General features: G+C 36.4%; 1 protein-coding gene across 1 annotated transcript; it reads right to left on the bottom strand.

Annotated features, from left to right (window-relative positions):
• Positions 1 to 46: 46 nt before the first annotated feature.
• Positions 47 to 15,028, bottom strand: LOC126808503 (myosin catalytic light chain LC-1, mantle muscle). Its single transcript, XM_050533263.2, has 6 exons — positions 10,242 to 15,028; positions 6,408 to 6,435; positions 3,908 to 4,054; positions 2,293 to 2,460; positions 1,230 to 1,316; positions 47 to 614 (listed from the first exon to the last, which is right to left on the bottom strand). The coding sequence occupies exons 1-6, from the start codon at positions 10,242 to 10,244 to the stop codon at positions 568 to 570; spliced, it is 480 nt and encodes a 159-aa protein (XP_050389220.1). The 5' UTR covers positions 10,245 to 15,028; the 3' UTR covers positions 47 to 567.
• Between the last annotated feature and the right edge of the window lie 12,931 nt (positions 15,029 to 27,959).

Here is a 27,959-nt window from a genome sequence, read left to right as displayed (position 1 = left end):
GCGAAGTACAGATGAATATTAGTAAAGAAAATAACGAACACACATGTAATATAGATGTACACGGAGGGAACTTTTATTGCACTATTCACACTGTTGAAATTTTAGAAGGGATTAGACCAATCATATTATGAATGTGCTGTAGCATTCCATTGATTGAAAAGTCCTGGTTTAAAATCACTAAAATAGTTTACATGTGTCAACAGATATCTGACGTCATGATGACGCAAGTTTTTAAAACGTGCACCCCCTGGCAACATAAGTCCATTCATAAATTAAAAAATAATTTAAAAATAAATAACAACTTATTTGATATTTCATGTAAAAAAAGGTATGACACACCACAAAGATAGATCCAAAATGGCACCGTATTTACAGATTTCAAAATGGCACTTTCAGTATGTTCACTTTTTACAAATTCTTATTGTCCTGGTTGCTACGCGACGCCTGATTACCTAGCTTACAACTAACTACATGATGTAAAAGATTTTTAGAAGTGATTTTCTTCAGCATCGATTATTTTATTTGAGTTCCGAATGATAGAGAGATAGTTTGCGTCGTTCGTTTACTTTATTTTTGATCAGGGTAAGGTCCAGCCAAGACTTTTTCAATAAATTCTGAAATATATAAAACATGAAATTGATTACAGTTTCTGTATGTTCGGTTTATCTTTGATCTGTTATCGATAATCCCGGCCACACTCTGGAAGCTTGTTATCTATTTCGTTGTGGCATATCTTAAATCATTTTTCTTTTTGGCATTATAATATAGGCTCAAGTTCAGATGGGGGACAACATCGAAGCCACACCCACTGCCTCACCCCTCCCCCGACCGTTATTTTTTTATATCTCATAGCACCTATTTCACTTAAGACCTATCTGCTTTTGCAATTCTGGGATTCACTTTTTCTGCGAGTTTGATAAATCAAACCGAAACCCACAAGAGCATGATGTCACTACGTGATCCCAATTGAGTATTCACTGGTGTCTACTGAAAGTTCATAGCTGTGTTTTTCTTTATTTAGTGTCTATGACTAGTCTGTGTCTACGATTGTATGCCGTCTGACTTACTATGTTTTTATTTTACAAAAATTCAAATATTTTACATATACATGTATATTAAGCCAGGTGGGCCGCTATTTTTTCATGTGTTCCAAGGTGTGCCGTTGGCAAAAAAGGTTGAGAACCACTGGTTTAGTAGAACACGTAATGTTATAGTAATTAGCTACTTACGTCCATATTTAATATTTCCTTCCAAATCTTCTCGAACATCACAACATTTAACAATTTCATCAACTTCCTCATCTGTCATTCTGTCACCTGTCAATCAAAAGAAAATGGTCAATAGTTATTATTATTTGAGTTGCCAAGAAACACATCGACTCAATAGATGTAGTTACCGTTATCGGTTTGGGTGGCTCAATGTGTATGGTGCTGATTCATTAACTATTAACCAGGGGGGCATTAACTATTAACAGGCGGCCATTAACTAATAACCAGTGGGTCATTCACTATTAACCAGGGGGTCATTAACTATTAACCAGGGGGTCATTAACTATTAACTAGGCGGTCATTAACTATTAACATGGCGGTCATTAACTATTAACATGGCGGTCATTAACTAATAACCAGGCGGTCATTAACTATTAACCAGGCAGTCATCCACTATTAACATGGCAGTCATTAACTATTAACATGGCGGTCATTAACTAATAACCAGGCAGTCATTAACTATTAACATGGCGGTCATTAACTAATAACCAGGCGGTCATTAACTATTAACATGGCCGTCATTAACTATTAACATGGCGGTTATTAACTATTAACCAGGAGGTCATTCACTATTAACATGGCGGTCATTAACTATTAACCAGGCGGTCATTCACTATTAACCAGGCGGTCATTAACTATAAACATGGCGGTCATTAAACAGACCGAAAACATTCCTAGGGATTTTCAAGCCCTTGGTTCAATGCCAGTGGCGCATGACGGAGAGTCTGGGGACGAAAAGCCTTTAGTCTGATAAGAACGAAAACCAGATGCCTCTTGTTCACATCGGCAGCTGGAATTTACAGAAGAGTCGGCCGAGAACTGCATGATGTATTCCTATTTAGACGTTGAACCATTTTGATTTCCAAAATTTGTCCTTGGAGAAACTTGGGCTACACCCGAAAGTGATGCTTAATATGGAGCCTCTTCCTTTTCTTTTAGAGCAGTGACCATCGACCGACGAATCACATGCAAGGGTTTAGACCACTCAGGAAAAATAAATTATAACGGAACTTATTAAACTTACCAAGAGATACTAAAACTTGTCTCATTTCAGCTGAAGAGATAAATCCTTGTCCTTCACGATCGAAAGTTTTGAAAGCTTCGTTAAAGTCTGCGAAGGTACCTGTATCTTTCAAACCAGATATAACTTCATAGATTGGTAAGAATTCTTCTAGTTTGTATGATTTCTCTCCTGCAAACAGTAATTAGATATTTAAAATACATTAACAAGTCATATATATTCAATCACACGATATTTAAAATACATTAACAAGTCATATATATTCAATCACACGATATTTAAAATACATTAACAAGTCGTATATATTCAATCACACGATATTTAAAATGCATTAACAAGTCATATATATTCAATCACACGATATTTAAAATGCATTAACAAGTCATATATATTCAATCACACGATATTTAAAATACATTAACAAGTCATATATATTCAATCACACGATATTTAAAATACATTAACAAGTCATATATATTCAATCACACGATATTTAAAATAAATTAACAGGTCATATATATTACAAAGAGTAATTAACTATTTAAATAAAACACATCAACAGGTCATATATATATTCAGTCACACGAGTACTGCTGCGCATGTCTAACACTCTCTTAATTTGTTTTTTTTTTTCGTTGTATAATGGGCGGGGGAGGTGGCCGAATGGTTAACGCGTTCGCGTGAATCAGAAGGTCTGTCATGTCTAGCACTCTCTTAATTTTTTTTTTTTTTTTTGAGGGTTGCTTGGCCGAATTGTTAACGCGTGGGCGTTGGGTCAGATGCTCTGTCATTGAGTCAAGTGGCATTGTTTCGATTTTCTCGCTTGTACGTGACAAGGAGTAGGGTGGCCTGTCTGACCTCGTGGGTTTTCTCCGGGTCCTCGGGTGTCCTTCCATTGCTAAAGCGAATTATGGAAATAAAATCGAACCATATGCCTAACCTCGTGGGTTTTATCCGGGTCCTCCGGTTTCCTCCCATTGCTAAAGCGAATTATTGAAATAAAATCGAACCATATGTTAGTCCCAAAATGACCTAGTTTGTGTCGAGTGGACGATAAACCCCATTGATCTCTCTCTCTCTCTCTCTCTCTCTCTCTCTCTCTCTCTCTCACTTCAAATTAATTTTTATTTTCACTTGTAGGGTGGTGGGGGTGGGGTCGGAGGGATACACTTGCTATAAAATCGGTTGACCAAACACATGGTGGAACTGGCGAAACGGCCTGTTCTGTCGGTTATAGAGACTAATGTTACACTAAAGTTGTGAGATATTATGGCATTGAAATGTCATTAATAAAGCTGGTAAAGAAGACTGGTCTGACTGCATACATCTCGTGAAGATTTAATTGTGAGTTATCTACCTTTTACTATAGCTCGACTCGGGTCCTATTAACACACAAATCGTGCTTTAATACAATCATCTAGTACCGTCATGTTTTTATTAATCCCACAACACACAGGCAATTAATTTGTTTTTACCAGATGAAAGCAGCCGATTTATCATTGCCAAACAAACATGTGCCATATAACAACTTCCAGACATGAAACCATTGGCAACATATCAAGGCAAGTTCAGTGACAATGGAGAGAACGAACTAACTAGAATATACGCATATACTAACCCATGGCCTTGGTTCCGCCATTTTTGGTAATGAGGGCTTGTGTGGGGTTTAAACCTAAACATCTTAACATGTCTCCGGTTTTGAAAGCGTCGACGTCACCATCACGACCATCCCAGAAATCAAAGAGATCGAAGACTTCTCGTACCTCTGAAATATAAAAAATAACAAGGACAGTGTTAAATGCGCATAATATAACATCAGTCGGTTTAGTTTTTTATAATGTAAATTTATGCCCTGCTATGATTATATCAAAGCTGACAACTACGTGGAGAATACGAAAGTGCATCCAATGCTAGCACCCGTGCACTGCTATGATAATACCAAAGATGACGACTGCATGGAGAATAGGAAATAATCTTATCATTTTTTGACAGAATAAACCTGCAATTTTCTCCCTTTACAAAAATGCATGCATAAATTGTTCCAATGCTACCACCTGTGCAAAGTCAACTAGTGAGAGATTTGAAATTCGCCTAGTGAAGTTAATATATTATGTTTAATGTGAAGGCTTGAATACGTTAATCATCTATATGCAAGTAATCTAATTTTAAATCCATTAAAAAGATATTACTTGAATTTGTTCTTGATATATACATATAAGCCACCACGTGGAAGTTATATTAAGAAACGCTATTGGGATAGTCAATATGCCGGTTGCGTTATCATTAAGTGAATGTATCGTATTTTGTATGATTTACGGTACAACCGTTACACGATACGATACGATACATACTGGCACTGGTAGAACTAAAGGTACAAGAGAGAATAAGGCATCCCCATTTATGGAAACATACTAGCTCTAGAGCATACGTTACTAAAAATAGACCACACATCTCGCGCGAAGTACTGATATTACACGTTGTATTCTTGAAAGACAATAACTACGGGGGAATTAATATGGCCAAATGAAATCATCAAATATATTAAAATATGCAGACATTCCTAAACTATTAGGACTCTGAATTTATCGTAATTTATGTTCAAAATAATGATATGGCGGCTAGTTTAATCAGAGCTCTACTGAATTTATTCTTAGAATTCAGACTAATCATATCTAGAGTAGCCTACTTATTAAGAACAAGATATCTAGGACTCATATAAAACCGGCCAGTTTAATTACCAGCTGCTAGCCTAGTAACGTCGGGAAATATTCCTTGATGCCTCTCTTTTTCTAAAGCTATCTCATGACGTCATGGCGTACATAACCATCATGTTTGACTTTCACCGGAATCCACAAGGTTATTAACCTGTTTCATTCAGTTACCTGACATTTACACAAGTTTTGTTTAAAAGCTGTTTTAGTTTATCTTTATTATAATGTTTTATACAGCTGTATAAAACAGTTTAAGACGCGGCTTATAATTTATCTGCACACGAAGCAGTCGCCATGAAAAGGAGTGAAGTTCATCCAAAATGGCGGCGCAGTTATTGAATTCATTTAGCAAATTATGAATTAATTGACCCGCACTTTATTATCAGTATCTAGAATTAGTATTATATATGTCTGTTTAAATCAGAAATAATTCTATAACGAAATAGAAAAATCAGAAACTTCAGTTCTTAATTGAATTTGTTTTTAATTTGCGGGAGGGGTGGGGGTGTCTACTTCCGGATATTGCCTAAGTATAAACGAGAAGCAAACGGCACGAGCAGACGATTTGGTTCTACATAAAATACATAGCATAGCGCGTGCTAAGACATATCACATTACAGGTGGGGAATAATAGCAGAAACAGATGTACGCGTAAAATAAGCATATTCTTGTTTATCCAGTATAAAGAGTGTATATACGTGAACATACAGTAAGATATGACAATATGTACGAGACTAAATTCCATGACTATTTACCGGTACCTAAAACGTGCCAAACTAATAGAGTGAAATGTATATCTACAACTTGGACTGTGTTCCAATATAATCTTAAAAAATATGGCCATTATCTATATTTAAGTGGGTGGTAAGGCTTACGAGAAAAATGATTTCCTTAACCTTCAGAAAACCGGTGAAAATAAAAAATGAGGTGTAAAAGCTTCCACTAAAAGTAGCCTACGGGTATACGAAAAGTCAACATTTTAACTTAAACATACATTATGCAAGAGCTAAATCTGCCTATTGCAGGTCTTTCGTTAGGCCTGAAATATTTCCTAAATTATTAATTAGACATTAACTTATCCACACCATAATCAACTCTCGATGGCATCGGATTTCTCCGATATTAAATAGATTAGAACAGTTCAGCCATATTTTAAGCTAAAAATGGAGGAGCAAGACTTAGCTTCGAACAACCAGTACAGTAGTTGTCAAACCTTCAAAGGCTAATACCTTCGCTCGCAATAGAGTAATTCAAATGAAATTTTCAAATTATTCATTTTACATTATCTATTTTGAAACTATTATAGCAAGAATGACTAGCTTTTTATCTAAATCTTACATAATGTATCTTTAATGTATAGGGATATTGAACAGACAGAGAGAAAGAACGTCATTTTGGTTTACTCACCTTCAATCGTATCTCTTGATAAGGTTGACTGAAATAAAAAGAAAAGGAAGAGATCTATTAGATAGATGAATTGATGTTGCAGTCAATAATCAGAACAAAATACTCACATTTTATAGGCGCATTATTTTAAACTTTTAGAACCCCTGTACTGATTATGATAGCTTCCACTTAGTCAAACGATTATCAGATTTGTTTAAAATAAAAACCGGGATAACATAGAGATCGTAATAATCGTAGAATATGACCCTTGGAGAGTTATCCTCGAATACCAGTTAATGAATAAAACAATGGCCGATCCATTTAATACTATATAATATTATTTCACACAGACAATTTTCATAACGTGTGTGTACGAAAATAGAAATGAAATAGGGTTTAACGTCCTACTGTTCTACTCCGACTGGGCTAATGAAGACGGACATACGCCATACAGTGTGCTATGAGGTAAATTTTGCCCGGGCAGCGAAACTATGCCCTACTCTTATATCGAATTCCAACTGCTAAGGGATCTTTTAAGTGCATGCCAATGTATACACGGGACGACCCGAACTACTAGACAACTGTCCTTGACAGGCCCTCCGTCCTGCATCACTGACAAGGGGAAACCACGTTGGAAAATCCCGATGAACTTTCTTGGCCAATACAGGGATCGAACACGCGACCTCCAGGCTAGCGCGCTAGCATCTTACCCACTTAGCCACCGTGGCTCCCCGTGCCAAATTAGAAACCTCTAATAATGTAGGCGCTCTTACCCACCGACTATATTAATTCATAATATTTTTTATTGTTATTCGAAGTGAAATTAAATAATAATTGATATTTTATCAACGCTCGTACAGAAATTCTTAACCTTCCATGCTCCGTGACTCTGTGTGAAAGCTACGATATCTATTTATTTTGTTTAAGTTTCATCAATATCTTATAAGTTATAACATTCCTTATTTAAACATGCATTATGCAAGAGCAAAATCTGCTTATTACAAGTCTTTCTTTAGGCCTGAAATGTTATCTAAATTATCAATTAGACATTAATTAACTTATCCAGACCATAATAAACTCTCGATGTCAAGGCTAGCCTTCGATGTTGGCTGGATTAGATTCCTATATGCCGCTAACGGCCACTGATAAATAAATCAGAAAAAGTGGATAATCGAGACTATGCTGTTTATATTAATGATTCTAGTAATGATGACCGAGACTATGCAAAAATTTCACCGGCTTGTTTCTCGATTCATAGTGGATCAATTTGACTGAAATTTTCAGCAAATTACCTTTACACTATCTAGTTTTTAACTATTATAGCGAGAACTGCCATCTCGTTATCTTATCTCCCATAATGTATCTTTAATATTTCTCAGGGAAGTTCGTTAAAGTTACATGAGTAATATGTTATCATCGTTTGCATAAGTTATCATATTTCTTAGTTTAATAGTTATAATATCTGCGTATTTTTCATTATAAGTTGCTGTATCTCTTAATTATTAAACCATATTGTCGATTTCTTATGTTTCATCACCGTTGGTATAAGTTATGATATCTCCTACTTTTTAAGGATAACAGAATGTGGAAATTTGTGGGAAATGAAATGAAATGAAATGGGGTTTAACGTCCTACTGTTCTGCCCTGACTGGGTTACTGAAGACGCTATACAGTATGCTATTAAGGAATTTTGCCCGGGCAGCGGCACTATGGCCTACTCTTGTATCGAATTCCAACTGCCAAGGGATCTCTAACGTGTACACCAATGTGTACACTGGACCTCGGCTTTTCGTCTTATCCGAACGACTATACATTGTCCCTTGCCAGGCCCTCGGTTCTGCACCACTGACACGGAGGGGCCACGCCGGAAAATCCCAATGAACTTTCTCGGCCAACGTATAGGGACCGAACACGGAGCCTCCGGGTTAGCGAGCCCGCGTCTTACTCACTGAGCCACGGTGGCTTCAGAAATTTGTGGGTCCACAATAACTGTGCAAAGTTGGACGAAGATATTCTCATCTTTTATCAACAAAGGCAAGAATGCCCTTGGCGAAGCGTTGCATGGTAATAAATTCAATAATTGTGTATTCATAACTTTGTACTTTTCTTATTAATTAATAAATGCCTATCAAAGAAGGTTTTAAGGGTTCTTGTCGTGGACATTAATATTAATATTAATATCTCTTATTTCTTATATTTCATGTTGTATAAGTTGTGACATCTCTTTTTAGTCGATTATAAGTTTTAATCTTCCTGAATATCCTCATTTGACGGTTATTAATTAAAGGTGCATTATGGGAGATTCGGTAACGAGTTGGCAGTTCTCACTATAATAGTTAAAAACTAGATAATGTATAGGCAATTTGCTGAAAATTTCATTCAAATTGATCCACTATGAACCGAGAACTAAGCGACTGAAATTCCCATAAGCCTCGGTCATCATTACTAAAGTCAGTACGATAAACAGCATAGTCTCGATTATCCATTTAATCGTTTAATGGAGAAGGAAAATTATGCAGTAAATCGGCTTACAATCCACTAAAGATCGCAGGCTAGCGCTGCCATCTAGAGTTGATTATGGCCTGGATAGGTTAATTAATGTCTAATTAATAATTTAGATAACATTTCAGGCCTAAAGAAAGACCTGAAATAGGTAGATTTATCTCTTGCATAATGTATGTTTAATTTGCCTTTCAAAATCTCAATCAAGTACCGAAAGGTCAAAAATCTCAATCAAGTAACGAAAGGTCAAAAATCTACATCAAGTACCGAAAGGTCAAAGTGATGAGAATTTCGTCCCTAATTAACCGTTTATAAGATGTCTTATAAAAAAATTCTCTAATGTGTTACACAAGCGGCTGTCTTTGAATCGTAACAAAATAACCAATTTATAAAATGTCTTGTATAAAACAAATTCTCTAATATGTTACAAAAGCGGTTGTCTTTGAATCGTAACAAAATAACCTTAACATACAAAATGGCACTATTTCTGTAAAGACATTTATCCATAAAAACAGCTCCAGTCGAAAAGGTATCCAGGTGTGCAACTTAAAAACACGAACAGTCAATGGAGATAACATTATTTGACTTAGATATGACTTTTAGAGTAACCGACACAATGAAATGAACAGAGTTCTTGATTACCCTTGAAATGTATAAGGTGATTGCTCTACCATAAGAACTACAACTAAATGATACATTACTACAGTAATCGATGTAGGTTCAGACAAGGTTATCGGAGGGTATACAGTGACATTGGTGTAGTTGTATTGCTAGGTTGGAAAGTTTGGGTGGATTGGGAGGATATGGAGGAAAGGTGTTGGGAAGTGATTCTGGGGAACTCATTTTTTTTATTTTAATTTGTTTTCGGATCGTTATTATTAGTTCAATTTAAATGCTTTCACATAAAATTGTTTGGTTAATATAGTCTAAATTACGAAAGTTCCCATACAAATTAATGCTGATTAGGTTAATAATTTTGGCTCGGTTCCAGGTTAAGTTTTTCTTACAACTAATAAAAATGTTTGTAGTAAAGTAAGTGTAGACATATTAGCTCTTTTAGACAATAATTTACAAAAGATTAATGAAATTTAATCAAGAATATTATTAATTATGTATATACTATTGCAGTTAGTACATCAATAGTATACTATTTAACACATGCCGGTGGTATTTCTAATTATTAATATTAATAAGAGTTTATTAAAGAATTAAATATGATTATTCCTGTTAATATATAAAGTTATTAAGAATACGATTAAATAGAAAGACATGCAAGGCGGTGGTAGTATGATAGATAGCCATATATAATAGACAATGAAGGTGAGACGGTTTTAGTAATGTTTTTTTACTTACCATTGTGTTGTGGTTTAAATTCGATGCTGCTACTGCAAATGTTACCAGGAGAAAGACTAGAGATATGGAATGCTACAGATGCCGGTGTTAGGCAACCCCCATATCCCCTCTTTTATAAGGCCAGTCCATTCCAATTCACGGGAACACAGCTTACATCCATTTTCATATCAAATGGTCCCACTGACCAATTCCACACCACCAACCATTTTGATGATTTACTCAGCAATATTTGAACCCAAATATCTAAATATAACTCATTTAAACTTCGTTTCGGTAAATTTAATGTTTGATCAAATATTGATAGTAACCCTGACATTTTTTCTTGGCTCGATCGGAAGTGACGTGAATATGTTTGAACAGTAATTTTTGGCACCTGGTAACAAAGGTGGGCTGATATGAATATATCCGTATCATCGAGCTAAGATAGCATTTTCGTGGACTGTTCGCCTAATTTACACGTCTACGATAGCCAATTTAATTATTTCAAAGCTGGACTACTTCATGCATCGCCGGTTTTTATGCATTTTATAACTGTCCGTGTTCAATGCCATAGCTGTTGTATACAAATCTGGTTGCTATGGGGGTGGCTATGGACTTATTTGGAACTTGGTATTAGCATATAGCGTGGTGAGAACACGTGCCAAAATTGGTAGTTCTGGAATATGATATGTTGCCGAAATATCCCAGATGGCCAACGATTGTATATAGAAAGAGAGCAAATCCATTTTTCTTTTAATAGCCAATAATTAATTAATATGGCAGTGAACAGTGATAAGTTAATGCAATAAAGGTTGAGTTGGTATAAATGGAATCGAGTAATATTAAGAGTTATTCCCCTGAAGATCATTTTGATTAGTGAGATAACAGATTAGATTAACCCAGTTCTTGAATAAAACATATGTTCAATATAGACCCCTTGTTGTTTGGGTATCTACCGTAGAGTACGTATAATGGTCTTAAGCATTTAAATCCGTTAAAACTCAAAGCCACTTGAACAATAAAGCACCATGACGCGTAGTAGACAACCCGCTCCTTGTACCTCTTTTAATTAATAAGGTTATTAACATATTCAAGTATTCTATTCGGGTGAAAATCAAATTTATTAATTTCAGATAGAACTTGATAGGTGTCGCAAAACTTTTTTTTTATTTTCTATAAATATGATGACTTTAAGAATTTGAATTATAGAACACCGAATAAGTCTACACAATGATATCGTTTTTTTAGTCTACATAACTTAGGTAACCAGGTTGAAATTTGTGCCGGTAAAATATTTTACATCAAGAAATCTAATACCGTTCTAGTTTACACTTTGCGTGACGACAGACAGATTTCGTGGAATCCTGCCAGGAACTTCGCGGATAACCAGTCTCAATTATTACCTGAAGTAAATTAGACAAGTATTCTACCTGATGGTAGACTCGATTAGCATCAAAGATATTTTGGTGTAATGTATAAGACTAAATACTGTAATTACGTTTTTAGCGTCGTGTCTGCGGTCTTTAGCCAGTGCACTGTCTTAATTCTATGCTAAATAAATTAAAGTGTAGGGGTTTTATTTAAGGCCAGATTGATTACGTCAAGTTTGAACTTGTAAATTCCACAAATGCACTACCTACTCAATAGCGACATATTTTAAATATTTCTGTTCACACGTGGTAATTTTCAAATCTGTAACCCAAATAAAAGTGGAATAGTCTTCAGGTAGAATAAACTTTGAAGACCGGCTTAAAATACAAAAAGATGTCTTGACCAAATTAAGATTTCTTTCAAGGGTTTTTGCATTAGAAAACTAAATAATCTACACCTACTGGGCTTAAAGTACAAGATAATGGGTCTACCAAATTCAGATGTTTTTCAAAAGTTTTTGCATTAACCTACCAGATGTATAATTCTATTAAATAGCCTAACAATAACTTCCAAGACAACTAACAAATTAAGATGTTTTTCAAACGTTTTTTGCATTAACCCACAAGAAGCATTATTCTAACAATAACTTCCAAGACAGCGCTTAAAATACAAAATAGCAAATAGCAAACTGATGTTTTTCAAAAATTTTTGCATTAACCTACAAGATGTATTATTCTATTAAAGAGCCTAACAATAAAATACAAAATAAATGGATTTACTAAATGAAGATGTCTTCTAAAAGTTTTTGCATTAAGACCCTGTTCGTTATTCTACATATGGCAGTTTGAATTTACCCATTCAGACTCTGTGCCATGTGTTATCAATCAGGAAACCGTGTGTAAGTAATTAAAATATACGAGTAAGCCGATATTATGACACTGTAATACACGGGGAATTTGATGGTATAATACAGGTAAGATAATATATACTGCAGGTATATTATTACCTTTAGATTAGATCTTTTCTACCTGTATCTCGTTATGGTAATACTACGCAGATTGCATCAATGATCTGATCGGCTTTAGATCTAGAAAGATCAGGAGAAAAGGGTAGACACATCCTTTAGAGTAAGATACTACCTTGAACTGTCCTGACCTGACTTGGTGGATCTAAATTAGTCTAGCTAGATAGTATGTATTGATAAACAATTTTTTCTTATCCTTTAATCGCAATAATGATTTCATTTCAAGACAGTCGTTTTTCTTTTTTTATATTTTTTAAAATAAGATTTATAAACATGGACAGTCATTTTTTTTCTTCACAAATCTAAACTTTTGCTTAAATTAAGGCATACTAAACGTAGGCTGGCTGTCTACGGTTAGATCCGCTTGAGAACAGACACTATGGTAGTTGACCGACATTTTTAGTCCTAAATCGACGATTTTAGTCGAAAACACTAAGTATACTTCGAGAATTATGTTTAGGTATTTATTCTGCTTCCATTTAATGAAAGTTTATTTAATCTTTGTGTGTATGACAGATGTGAAACGGAGTAGAACCGCGTTACAAACCAGTATACGAATATTTGGATATGGCGGTCAATTAGTGCAGAGATCTATTCTCGAAGTATGAAGTAGATGGGTCGCCGTGTGCAGAATAAAAGTAAGGTTAATGATTTCTTTTTATCATCACCTTTAGGCATATTAATGAAATCGGTCAGAAGATCTAGCCTAAGGATGATACAGAGCCAAAAACACCTAAAGTTAGAAAACTGAAAAGTCACATGGTATTCATGGTTCCCCCTAAATTTTATTCGCTACTTCAATGTAATAAAGGTGTGAAAAATGAGCTCTTCCACTCACTTAATTAAATATATCAGTTAACGTCCGATAAATCCCCGCTACTAGAATTGACATCGACTAAGTCACTTCTGTGCCCATTGTAGTATATACGAAATCTAGTTAATACTTTAAGTCCATCTTATAAATGACAGTCTCTCAAAGAAATCCAAGTGCGTAGCATCAATAAAATAAAGAGAATAAAATAATATGCTGAGTTATGCAGTTAAGACTGTTTCAAAAATGCAAATCATCATTGATAGAAATAGAGCGAGAAATGGAGTTTAACGTCCACTCGAAACAAGCTAGGTCATTTCGGGACTAACATATGATTCAATTTTATTTCAATAATTCGCTTGCGCGTAGGGGCCTTTAGCAGTGGGAGGAAACCGGAGGACTCGGAGAAAACCCACAAGGTTGGACAGGCGACCCTACTCCTTGTCACGTACAACCGGGGATCTTAACCACGCCAGTTGACTCAATGACAGACCTTATGATACAGCGGGCACGCACTAACCATTCGGCCATCCACATCCCCTTAAATCATCATTGCCAAATGTGGCTTTGTTTTAAAACCAGTAAAGAAACAATGTGAATTGATTATTCTCTGAATTATTTCATTAGGACAAAAAACAGCAATTGGGTAGATAATTTGAGAGATTGTCATTCATTGAAATGTAAATGCAGCCAGTAAATATACAAACAAGTAGACTAATATTCCCATGTCGTAAAGCTTTATGTTTCAAACCATGTCTTGTTCTCATTTACATAGTTTTTTTATTTTGTAAAAGTATTGGATGAGCAATAACAGGCGTTTATAAATAATTCAATTTGACGAACAGGCAAGAAAATGTACATCGAATGTGTATAATCCGTTGAAACATGCATGGAAACAAAAAGGGTCAGGTAGAATTAAGTTGTCACGTTCAAAAATAATATCTAATAAGAACTAAATGGAAGGTATTTTACGGTATAAACACTCTTAAAACATGACTAGAAATATCATCCAGTATCACATAACATAATTACAATAACGTAGGAGCTAAAACGACACCCGGAGTAACCCCGAGAATGACCGCTCGAAAATATGCCCCTTGTTCGTGGTGTATGAAGAGTTGTCCCCCCTTAAGGCCGATGTTAACAAATTATGAGGAAAGTTTAATAGTCTAACTAGATTCACACTTTATGATACAAAAACAAAACATAAATTAAATACATAATAGTTTTTAAATTAAATAATTTAGAGTTCACCAAATGATTTTTGTTTAGTTAAAAACCTCCGAAAATACTTTCGTTTTCCAGTTAATAACTGTAGTTTTGTTTTTAGTACACTGAGGATATGTCACACATTGTAAAATGACACAATAAATAATATAAGATAATGTAAACCGGTTACGGTTCTTACCTTTCGAAAAGACAAAAATTAAAATTGTGGATTGAAATTTTAGATAGAACAAACTTAATCCAATAAACACACTGTAGTATAGAATAATGTATTCCAATTTTGAAAACTTAACACTGTTACTGTTCTTTCAAATCAGATTCCCAAATACAGTTCACATTTTCTCTCTTAAAGATTCCTACAATTTATTAAAACTTTACACACCAGGGGGTCCGTCCAAAACTTTCTCGATAAATTCTGAAACGAAATGTGAAAGAATGGAATTAATAGCTGTTCTTGGTCTTTAAATCATACGCTATATCCACTTACATTTTCAATAAATGATAGCATTTACCCGTATTAATCAATAATAACAAAACAAAAATGGATAGGTTGCCACGCAACGAAACATACGCCCACAGCAGCTAAATCGTCCGGTCAGTCAACAAGAGTTGTCGCATATTTTTACTTTTGTCAGTAATGAAACATTTATAATACATTGATTAAGATTTTTAAGTAATTATCAGAAAATCATTAGAATTTGTTTGGCCCATGCAAACTTTAGTATCCAAAACATTTAATACCATGGATTTAGCTTTTCAAGTTATCAAAAATCATTGAAAATCAATATACTTGTTCGTCTCAAGATCTTAAACTCTTGTGTATCAATCTAAAGTCAATCGAAATGATTATATATAGACGTAAACACGGTGTAAAAATATAAAATTAGGCAGATGATAACTATGGTCTCTAATTAAAGCATCCACAAGATTTTTCAAAGTGATCAAGGACCATAACTCTGGCAGTAATTATCGGAAATTGTTGAAAATCAAGAGGCGTCTTCGTCTCATGACCTTAAACACTGTGTATAAATTTCAAGTCAATCCGGCATTAACTTTAGCCTCTAGCTAGAGCGTCCACAAGATTCTTCAAAGGGATCAAGGGCCATAACTCTGGAAGTAATTATCGGAAATCGCTGAAAACCAAAGGCTTCTTCGTCTAATGACCTTAAACGCTGTGTATAAATTTAAAGTCAATCGGATATTATATTTAGCCACTAGAGTGTCCACAAGCAAGTGTGGACGCCGGACCGACGGGCGGACGGAGGCGACGACAATATAAAACCATATTTCAATGTGGGCGTATAATAAAACAACAAGACGGAATTTTAAGGCATCAAACAAACATCAGTGACTGTCAGATACGGCAGAAATATGTAAATTAATCTAAGGTAAATGTCACGTGACCAGGTAGTTTTATAGAAGTATAATATACAGAGATTACTTACGATCATATTTAATATTGCCTTCCAAATCTTCTCGAATATCTGTATATTTAATAATGTCATCTATTTCATTGTCTGAAAGTCTGTCACCTGAAATAAAAAAAACCAAAGTGAATGGAGTGCCTAACTGGAACATCGATTCCCCGGCTGTATGTATCAAGGAGTAGGGTCGCCTTGTCCAACCTCGTGGGTTTTCGCCGGGTTCTCCGGTTTTCTATCACTGCTAAAGGTCCAGGGGCAGATCCAGGAATTTGTGTAGGGTGGGGGGGGGTCATGTTCCTGAGACAATGTATCTCCCCCCCCCCCTCCCGCATGGCCTCTATCATCATTTTGGCGTATATACATACACATTGAGCTTTTTAAACAGAGAAATTCAACACCTCGTTTGACGTCAATTTTTATTATGAATTAATACAATGACATTGTGATTCAATTTAATTATTGATGCAAAGCATTAATTGTGATATCACATAATGTCTATATCTTTTTCTCTTGCTTTGAGTGCCCATCCTGCCCCAAATCTGACGATAAAGGATAAAACACACGGCCGAGAAACCTTTCTCATAAAAAGTGTTGATTTACATTCCAATTACTCTATTGCGAGCGAAGATATTAGCCTTTGAAGGTTTGACAAGACGTGTGCCATAATTGCAACCACCGCACTGGCTGTTCGAAGCTAAGTCTCGCTCCTCCATTTTTAAATTAAATTAAAATATGGCTGAACCGTTCTAATATGTTTAATATCGGAGACATCCGATGCCATCGAGAGTTGATTATGGCTTGGATCAGTTAATTAATGTCTAATTAATAATTTAGAAAACATTTCAGGCCTAAAGAAAGACCTACATTAGGCAGATTTAGCTTTTGCATAATGTATGTTTAACTGACGAGTCTAACTATACCCAATTACATGTATTTTGTAAATGTATTTTCTGATTCACATAAACTTGAAAACAATACTCCAAGGACAATCTGGATAAAACACAGATCCTATTTCATTTCGTTTTTGTAGTTCAAAATTTGGTTTTACTTGTCTTTACTACACTTGGATCTGGAAGAGTTGTTATGTAACTCGTGGTCTGAATGGTGTCAGGGTTAAGCCAATGAAACGGTCTGTTACGGCGAGCTTTAGGCGTGTTTTGCACGGAACTGTGGGTAATCCACTAGTAACATCAATGCTGATAGGTGTCTGACGTCATAGGGTCATAAGTCGGTCTTTTGACCCCTGATGTGACCTATGGCTACAACTTGTCAGATCTTCATGTAGTGTAGGCCATCGAAAGTATAAAAAAAAACGAAACGAAATATAGATCTGTATTTTAATCTGATTGCTCCAAGGAATATGATTTCGAGGTAGGTTGCCAACCATTAAAACATCCATTGAAACTGTTGTGTATTAGATGTATATAAATTCAGTATGTCTTACCCATGGCGTTGAGCATGTGTCTCATTTCAGCTGCTGAGATGAATCCCTGGCCTTCACGATCGAAAGATTTGAATGCTTCACGGAAATCTTTATGGGTCATGGTGTCCTTAATAGCTTTAGCCTGATCCCAGATGGCCTTGCATTCTTCGTAAGGGAGTTGTTTCTCCCCTGCAATGACAAGAAAAGTTTAATAAAGTAAAAGTAATTGTCTGAAATCTATTAATATAACTTTACCGGTAGCTTATAATAGGTAGTAGCGGATAACTCGGCGCTGCCCGGGTTGTATTCGAAACTCCGAAACCAGAAGCGGTAGGCCAGTGTTACCTAGTCTATGTTACTCCCCGGTTCGAGCTACCCCTATAGACCAAATTATAGACTTGGGGCAGCCCTAGTGTAGCCTGAACAGTCAAAAATGTCAAAATAAGCTCCGACAAGCTGCCTGGGTCCTACCTCAACGTGCCAAAGCAATTTGATTTTAATCAATCTAAATAAGCACTTGTTCTAAATCTAACTGAAAAAACGCCAACCGTGTCTAAATATATCCCTTTAAGGTTGTCCTGTCCTGCCCTGGTCCTTTGGACCAAGTAATTTAACTGAACAGATATGACAGAAGTGACAACAAAAGCCCTGACTCGACGGGCTAAAAATTGAAACTTGGGACTTTTTTCCAGTAATTTTCTAATGATAGAGGCGTCTTTATATTATTGCCTCCACAAGGTGGTCCTGGTAGCAGAATTTATGTGTTCCATTTGTTATATCTATACACAAATACTCGTACCTGGCGTTTTGGTTCCACCGAATTTTGTAATGTGTTCTTCTGTTGGGTTTAAACCTGTACACCTCAACAAATCTCCCACTTTGACGGCGTCAACTAAACCATCCCGACCATCCCAGAAATCGAAAAGATCGAAGACCTCTTGTACATCTGAAACAAAGGACAGAACATGACTAATAAAACGATTTAAGAATTCATAAAAGAAATGAACTTGAAGTCTGGTTTAAGTCACAAGAAACTATACTCCTAGCAATGTTTCGTATGATAAGACCTAATCCCACTCAAGCACTGTCGTAATAAAAGCAAGTTTCTGTTCCAAATTATAACTGGTCAATAGTCCAATTAACAACCAATACCTAACTCCGTAACAATTCGGGTATAAACAGAGCTCCAAATATGTTTACATAACGTTACGTCACCAATGCATATTAACCAGTTCATAGCAGAATATTGCAGAAAACTAATTGCGTGACAAAAGAGGTTATCAAAACGAATACAATGTTAACAGTACTGTTTGGAGACCAACAATATACTTTTACCGTTTTTAATACCATAAATCACTGTCCAAAGTTTTAGGGAAGACCATAGATTAAACGAAGGGCTGTCGAGTTGCTGTACTTGGGATAGATTTGATTGAACGGGAAGAATAGACAAACTCCCTCAAAAGTGCAGGTATTAGAAGTCAATCCAGCAATGGCCAGAGAGGGAATTCTCGGATGATTTCTTCATGAATATGCAAGAAGGCGGCGTGGTCTGAAATTGCGTTTTACTGTAATTACTGGCATTCGTACCTAAATGACTACAAAGTGCATTTTTAAAGAGACTGGCTTGCATGGAAATTATAGCAGAATGAGTGCTTAAGTTATTTACGCAAGCCAACAAATTCTGCCAAGTAAAATCAAAAGAAAATGATCTAAACTAGGTTATGTCCATGAAAAAGTATGTTTTGGTAAGATTTGTTTAATATTTAAACGGTTTCCTTCCACTGCTTAAGACCCCTACGCGCAAGCGAATTTTTGAAATAAAATTAAACCATATGTTAGTCCCGAAATGACCTCTCTCTCTCTCTCTCATATCACCGGTAGTTTCATTCTCCTTCAACCTGGGTTTTTTTGGGTTTTTTTTTTTTTTGGGGGGGGGGGCGAATGGTTAGCACGTGCGCACTGTATCATAAGGTCTGTCATTGAGTCAACTGGCATAGTTTCGATTCCCAGGTTTCCTCCCACTGCTAAAGACCCCTACGCGCAAGCGAATTATTGAAATAAAATTGAACCATGTGTTAGTCCCGAAATAACCTACTTTGTGTGGAGTGGACGTTAAACCCCATTTCTCTGTTGTGTTCACCTTGCTTAACGTCATTTACTTAGAAACAAATCACCTTGTTTTCCTTAGTTCTGACTTGGAAAACAAATAAACATGGCCTTGCTAAATAGAAGCAAACAGCCGCATAAAAATCAGACAGAAAATGGAACAAGAGTGAATGCTGCCAAGTAAATACCAAAGCTTTAGAGAGAACCCAATTAATATACAAGCTAGAAGAAACAAAAAAAGTCGTGTTTCATCTATTTGTATGACAGATTGTAACAACATAATTCTTGCATGCTAACTCTAAAATAAGTACGCGAGAAAATTTATGGAATTTCTCTCCGCTCTGTAGAATCTCATGGTAGCGATGAATTTACTTTAATTATTTTTTGGGGGGGCCGGGGGGGGGGGGGCGAATGGTTTGCGCGTGCGCGCTGTATCCTAAGGTCTGTCATTGAGTCAAATGGCGAGGTTTCAATTCCCCGGTTGTACGTGACAAGGCGTAGGGTCGTCTGTCCTCCCACTGCTAAAGACCCCTACGCGCAAGCGAATTGTTGAAATAAAATTGAACCATATGTTAGCCCCTAAATGACCCAGTTTGTGTCGAATGGACGTTAAACTCCACCCAATCCCCCCTCTCTCTCCCTCTCTCTCTCTCTCTCTCTCTCTCTCTCTTTAATTACTATGCATAATTTTGTGGTTTAGCCTAACGCGCTTGGAAACCTAATACAACCTAGTAGGTCGTTATATCTTCTTTAAACATCACAAACAATTTTCATTTTTGTAAATTTGGCAAGAACTTGGGGTAATATCGTGTATTTAAATTAATTATCATTACAATCAATCTAGAATAAAGAAACTTTCGGGTGAAGTAGATCAACTGTGCGCAACCCTGGCTTGTTTGGGTTTTTTTATTTATTTTATTTTATTTTTTACCCTGCCACTTTGGGTGGAGGTGGGGCGCTAGACAGACAGCTCATTCACAATGCTATGACCTGAGCAGTGGTTTTGTCTCTATCTATCACTAATCTGAAATGAAATGGGGTTTAACGTCCTACTGTTTTGCTCCGAACTGGGCTAATGAAGACGGGAATACGCCATACAGTGTGCTATGAGGGTAATTTTGCCCGGACAGCGGCACTAAGGCCTACTCTTATATCGAATTCCAACTGTCAAGGGATCTTTTACGTGCACGCCAATGTGTACACGGGACCTCGGTTTGTCGTCTCATCCGAATGACTAGACAGCTGTCCTTGTCAGGCCCTCCGTCCTGCATCACTGACAAGGGGGAACCACGCCGGAAAATCTGGATGAACTTTATCGGCCAATGCAGGGATCGAACACCCGACCTCCAGGCTAGCGAGCCAGCGCCTTACCCACTTAGCCACCGTGATCCCCTATCACTAATCTATATTATATGTCTATTATAACAATAGTTTTTGTGACTAGAGCTCCTGAAATCAATTTGAAAGTGATTAAGGGCCATAACTCTGCAAGTGATCAGCTGAAATCATTGACACTTATAAGACTTCTTCTGTTCTATACATATATAGGCGAAAGTAGCTTAAGCGAAAGAAAAGCCCCACATAATACAAGATGCCACTGTATTATGATTGCTTTGTTACTTTCCTACTGGGGGGTTGGATGGCCGAATGGTTCGCACGTGCGCGCGCTGCATCATAAGGCCTGTCATTGAGTCAACTGGCGTGGTTTCGAATCCCCGGTTGTACGTGACAAGGTTTAGGATCGCCTGTCCAACCTTGTGGGTTTTCTCCGGTTCCTCCGGTTGCCTCCCACTGCTAAAGACCCCTCCGCGCAAGCGAATTATTGAAATAAAATTAAACTATATGTTAGTCCCGAAATGACCTAGTTTGTGTCAAGTGGATGTTAAACCCCATTTCTCTCTCTTTCCTACTGTTGTCGTTGCGTTATGGTACCAATATTCCCTCAAACGTAATATATGTATATTTACTTACAACCCCATACATTCATCTTTTGTGGTTCAGAAACATCATTTAGCTTATCGGTTTCCAACAAAAAGTGCCAGAAAGATACCGAAGACATCTTTGGAAATGATGCTGAGGTTTGAATATTCGACAGTTACCCCCGCCCTCCCCCGTCTGCTCCGGGCCGCTCCTTGGCATCATGGGGTTCTTCCGAGTATCTTTAGTAGAGCCGAGTCCATTTGAACAAATATGGCCAAATCTATTTGTTAAGGCTAAATCAATTTTCGTCAAGGTGTAATAAGATGTAAATAAGGTTAGGGCACGTGATTGTTGGCGAGATTGTAGGGTTAGGGTTAGGATAAGCATTACGGCTCGGTCCAGGGTCAGCTTTACGGATGGGATTAGCGCTAGCCGAGTTTACATCTCGTGACAAATGACGAAAAACTGAGCTGGCCTCAATCTGATTAAAACACAGATCCTATTTCGTTTCGTTTTTATAGTTCAAAATTTCGTTTTACTTGTCTTTACTACACTTGGATCTGGAAGAGTTGTTATTTAACTCGTGTTCTGAATGGTGTCAGGGATAAGCCAATGAAAATGTCTGTTACGGCGAGCTTTAGGCGTGTTTTTCACGGAACTGTGGGTAATCCACTAGTAACATCAATGTTGATTGGTTAATCAAATCTCTGACGTCATAGGGTCATAAGTCGGTCTTTTGACCCCTGACGTGACCTATCGCTATAACTTGTCAGATCTTCATGTAGTGTAGGCCATCGAAAGTAAAAAAAAAACGAAACGAAATATAGATCTGTATTTAAATCAGATTGAGCTGGCCTTATCATTTAGCACTAACAGGTCACAAAGTTTTTCTCACAGGAAGTATAAACGCTGACATGCCAACAATCAACACATTTTCTACCGGGTATTTTATTTAACGATTAAATTCCTGGGTGTATATAAAAGATAAGATACCTGGAATAAAGCCAAAATCTAAATTTACAGTCTATTTTATTTTTGTTTAATTATGCATTACTATCTCTTCCTTTAATAAAATGTATCTACATGCTATTAATTTGAGCTTAATGCCAATTTTACTTACACCAGAAAAAATAACCTTACATACATTTATAAGTTATATTCAGTAGAGATATATACATTATACACGTTTGTATATATGTTACCTTTCACGTACAAGTCTTTAAAATTGATTTATATAATCGTCCCCTTTGATAATTTCTTGCCAATGTCTACATAAATTTCTTTTTATAGCCACCTTGCGCCGATGTCCTTATTCCTTTCTCCAGAATAGAGCGGTAAAATGGTTTATTTAATACGAAGGGGGGTTGCTGATGATGCTTATAGCCCCGTTGGGCCAATGTCATTTTTCCTTTCTGTAGAATAGAGCGGTATATAAAATGGTTTATTTAATACGATGGGGGGTTGCTGATATTGCTTCATCTTTCTTGTATCTATCAACATCCGATTACGAATTCTATTTTTGTTATTAGACTTAATACACTTAAGACGTTTCGGTAGAGTTTCGGGTTAGATCAGGGCCCTTATTCACGAAAACTTAAACTAAGATACAATCGAAATTTTAAGAAATACTGCAATTCGATTGGCTGACCAATATGCAAATTGGATATATGCAAATTGATTTTACTGGTCATCCAATCGAATTGCAGTATTTCTTAAAATTTCGATTGTATCTTGTTTTAAGTTTTCGTGAATAAGGGCCCAGAACTTTTAGACAAAATCTCAACACCCCCACCCCCTCACCTGTTCAAGGACATTCAGACTATAATCAACATTCTATATGTCTTAACAATGGAAACCATATTAAGCAACTATAACGGTAAAGGGGTGTTTCTGATGAACTATTTTCCACTGAGTTTCAGTTCCAACGTCGCCTAAGGTATGATATTATTACGGTAAAGTGGTGTTCTGATATCTGATTATCTCCCTTTAGATAGGCTAAACACGAAAACAGACTTTCTCTTGGAACTAGGCCTAAATCCTCTATGACTTAACCTTGAGATTCCAGTTCAAAATTTCTCTGGTAATGCACGTGGAATGCAATAAAACTTTACATATCTGGAAAATTAAATAGATAGCTTTTGCAATGCTACCGGCATGATGCAAGTATGCAGTAAATTTCCAGAGGTCTAATTTTGATTAGTTTGCCAGAGATCCTATAGTAGACCATTTTACCGCAAAAACTCACACATGTAAGTTGCTAAACGTTGATGTTTAATATAGGCCTACCATAATCTTCACTATGCGGCTAATTAACCAACGTTCAATTTATCCAATTAAAGCACTATACCAATAATGGCAGTCAATGTACATGTACCTAATTCATAGAAGGCTTATACCAACAGAAATATGTGCCAATTGATAGCAGTAATGAAGTCAACACAGTGTGACGTCTGCTCGCATGGCGCCAATTATGGTAAGTTCATTTCATGGTACAGTGACTGGTTTAACTGATATTTATTGGCTGGATGAAAGTGAAGAAAGAGCTCAGATTATGACCAGTAACTGGACAACCCATCATCATTCCTGCACGTGTTCTTCTTATCCGCCTGCCATCAATTAGATCCCCGCATTGAGTGATATATGATAGAGCAGACGTACATTATGCTGATGTCTGCCGCTGTTTGTATTTATTTAGGAAGATGGGTGCTGCCATATTTCATTTTTATGATAAGTTCTGTTATTGCTTCTAGAGAGCATATCTTCTCTGCCAATGAAACAATCACGTGACGTCGGCTATTTTGTTTTTTTAGGGAATATCTATTAGATTTCTCTAAGAGCCATAAGCAAAATTTTGAAACTGTGAAAAAAAAAATCCATTAAAATTTACCCAAGAGCAATTAGCAAAATTTCGAAACGGTGAACAGATCAGTCAGATTTCTCCAAAAGTCATAACCACAAATAGTTTTGGGTTCTGGCCGTTTGATATTTCAACTTTGATCTTTAATTTGTTTATGCACCTACGGTTCAACAACAAAGTACAACGAAAATTTGGTATAGTTCAAAGATGAATTATGGGTATGTACCCGAAGAAAGGTTTCTCCGTCAGACATGATGAGTTTAGAAATTTGTTCGATAAGCTAAAGTTTGAACAAGTTAGACGAGCATCACGTTATCCAAAACAAATCTTAAAATTTGGAATTCAAAATACCGGAAACACGAGCTGGTTTGAAGAGGTAATCTTAACGTGAAACGTCACTATCTTGTGTGTACTTCCGTTGACCTGTTTTACTAACGAAGGCGATTATCATTTTATCCACGAAAATTATTAAAAAAAAAATTGTTTTTAACAACACGAAACACTAATCAGAAATATGTTCCTGACATCCACCTTTGTGTTATGTTTACGCAATGTTATCTAAATATTTAATATTGAAAACGGCAACGATTCTCTGGCAGGCAGATGTGAAGAGCACGTACAGCTGGCGGTTAATTCGACGTTATATTGAATTCCGTGAAACCGGTTCACAATTTTAGGTCAAACTTTAAAGAAAGCAATCTACTTAAAATAAACAGCCGTCTGAACCTGTAGTGTGGTGGATGAGATAACGCATGTGGTCGCTCTCTATATATTTAGAAAGGTAAGAAATAGACGATCTCGCTGTTTCTACGGACACGGCCCCCCATACGTTAAGAATTACGGACTTGTTAAGATAGGCGTAATATAAATTGAAAGTTGATACTTCAGCCTCTACAATGTGGCACGTGTAATAGCCGTTTATATATCATTCTCGTTTGACGTCCGTTGTGGTTTTCATTCATTAAACATACATTATGAAAATCTGTCTATGGCAGGTCTTTCTTTAGGCCGTAAATGTTATCTAAATTATTAATTAGACATTAATTAACTTATCCAGACCATAATCAACTCTCGATGTCATCGCTAGCCTGCAATATTTACAGGATTGGAATCCGATCTGCTGCTCAACGCTCATTGATGATTAAACCAAAAAGGTGAATAATCGAGACTATGTTTTTTATCGTACCGAATTTAGTAATGTTGATCGAGGCTACTAGACCTTATATTCAATCCCTATATCTCGGTTCGGAGTGGATCAAATTTTCAGCAAATTCCCTTTACATTATCTAGTTTTTAACTATTATAGTTAGAAGTGCCAGCTCTTTATCTAATCTCCCATTACACTATATTGATTATTTATTTCTAAAATGTAAATACATGTATCTATATCTGACAGGGAGAGGGGTTTAATATAGGCTATGCCTGTTCTCCAATCCCTATTCAGATACAAACTGAATAAAAATATTGCTTATAAAAAAAATACTATATGATAATGTTAAAATGTAAATCCCCAACCCTAATCCTAACAGTATGACCACGTAAATGATCATGTGCCCCCCCCCCCTCCTCGAAAATTAGGGTGGTCGAAGATTCGGGTAAAAACCGATATCGCTTAACGTCCACTCGAAACAAACTAGGTCATTTCGGGACAAACATATGGTTCAATTTTATTACCATAATTTGCTTGTGCATAGGGATTTTTAGCAGTGGGAGGAAACCAGAGGACCCAGAGAAAAAACCCACGAGGCTGGACAGACGACCCTAATCCTTGTCACGTACAACCGGGGATTCGAAACCACGCCAGCTGACTCGCGCTAACCATTCGGCCACCCAACCCAATCAAAGGCCCAACCAGTTTGTAAAATATATGAAGGCCGTGTTTATTATGAGGTTAACGTCAATAAACCAGTAATGTCGATGTATTTTTCTTCTTAAGTACTGTACCATACCCTGATTCTGATAAACAGATTAGCTTACAAAATAGATAAAAGAAGGAATGGCTTATTTTTGTGGAATGAGTTGATGGTCTCTTGGCAGTAAGATATTCACAACTACACCATGTAGGTGTCTTCTGTATACACAAGCAATACTCGTACATTAGTAACCCTATCCCGAAATATCTTTTATTATTTTTTTTCAGAGTTACATGTCTATTTATAGCTAGCACGATACACAGTCAGCTTCTCAAATTACCGTGAACATGGCCAGGTGAAAAAAAAACCCGTGATATACCGTTACTCGACAGTATATCACACCTCTGTCGTTTTGGGGTGATAATAATCTTAAGATAACACCCATAAAGGATACCCATTTTCTCATCTTTCTAATAGAGCAGCCCTGTATTCTGGAGAATGGTTATTTGGTACCCTACCAAAAGCGACGAAGAGGAAAGTTACAGAAACGGTTGCCTAGAATTGTAATTAGAAGGGATGTTCATTATCTCATATTTTGAGTTAAAGCATCTCTTAGTTGAGATGACGTATGCTGTAGATTATTGCAAAAAACCGTTGGTGATATTTGGTACTCCACCAAAAAAAAAACGATATGGAAGAAAATTAGCAAAATGGCTGCCCATATCTATAACTAAGGGTGATCATAATTTTAAGTAAAAGTATTTCTTAGTTCAGAAGAATCTTACTGTGGATTATTCCCCCCAAAAAATGATGGTGATATTTGGTACCCCACCAAAAGACGATATGGAAGGATGTTACCAAAACGACTGCCTAAAATTGTTATCTTCAAAGCATGCAATAAAACAACGAATGAATATTCATTCGAAATTTAATAATTTTCGAGCAATGTTATAGGCATGACTAAATCAAGTTCTGTCAGATGCGGTCTTTAAAGTAGCTAAGTCCGTAACCCAATATCATCCCAAATCTTCGACATTGAAAACACGATTTTTTTTGCAATTTAAATCAGCATTGGTGTTGTGATCTTACCTGGAAAAAATGGGCTTCTGATATCCAATATTTAAGACAGAATAAACATTTTACCATTGGTACACGAATCGTGTACCATTATGCGTTTCAGCGCCATTTGTAACATTGTGCTCAAAGAATGGGGCTAGACATATTCAACAAGTCATGTCAAACGGTGATTATCATGTTCTTATTTGGAGAGCATGCGCAATAAATAATATCGGTGTTGACTGGAATAACCAGACGCTAGAAACTGACTTGCGGTTGAGACTTCTGGCGTATTTCGCCGAACATAACTGATGACAATTCACAGTAAAACGGACACGATTGAATTTAAAATAGTTTATATAACTTCATAATTTTGCGAACCATTTGTGCCAATTTCTAGGTCCAAAATATTAGCGATTTAGCTCTTTTAATCGTTTTTTGGGTTTTTTTTACGAATGGTCGAACCTCTAGAGTTAAAAGCAAATAAAGTGGCGCCCAAATAAAGTACGTCTTAGAAAGTAGTTTTTGAAACAAAAACAAGAAGAAACCCAAAATCAGCACAATTTTCATGCAGTCAATCTAAATTGGTACATAACGCGTTCGTCAAAACTGACTGAGTAATTTCGTTTAATAACAATAACTTCTCAAAGATATGAGTTGGCGGGGG

The sequence above is a fragment of the Patella vulgata genome, chromosome 1 (genome assembly GCF_932274485.2).
Source record: "Patella vulgata chromosome 1, xgPatVulg1.2, whole genome shotgun sequence".
NCBI classification, from domain to species: Eukaryota; Metazoa; Mollusca; class Gastropoda; family Patellidae; genus Patella; species Patella vulgata.
The sequence above is the reverse complement of the archived record's forward strand: the minus strand, read 5'-3'. Positions and strand labels throughout refer to the sequence as shown.

What these genes read in the sequence shown, in the direction of transcription:
- LOC126808503 (XM_050533263.2), bottom strand. An exon ending in ATCAAGAGATACGATTGAAG is followed by an intron (nt 4,055 to 6,407) that starts GTGAGTAAACCA and finishes TTTATATTTCAG; the next exon opens with AGGTACGAGAAGTCTTCGAT. An exon ending in ACAAGTTTTAGTATCTCTTG is followed by an intron (nt 1,317 to 2,292) that starts GTAAGTTTAATA and finishes TTTGATTGACAG; the next exon opens with GTGACAGAATGACAGATGAG.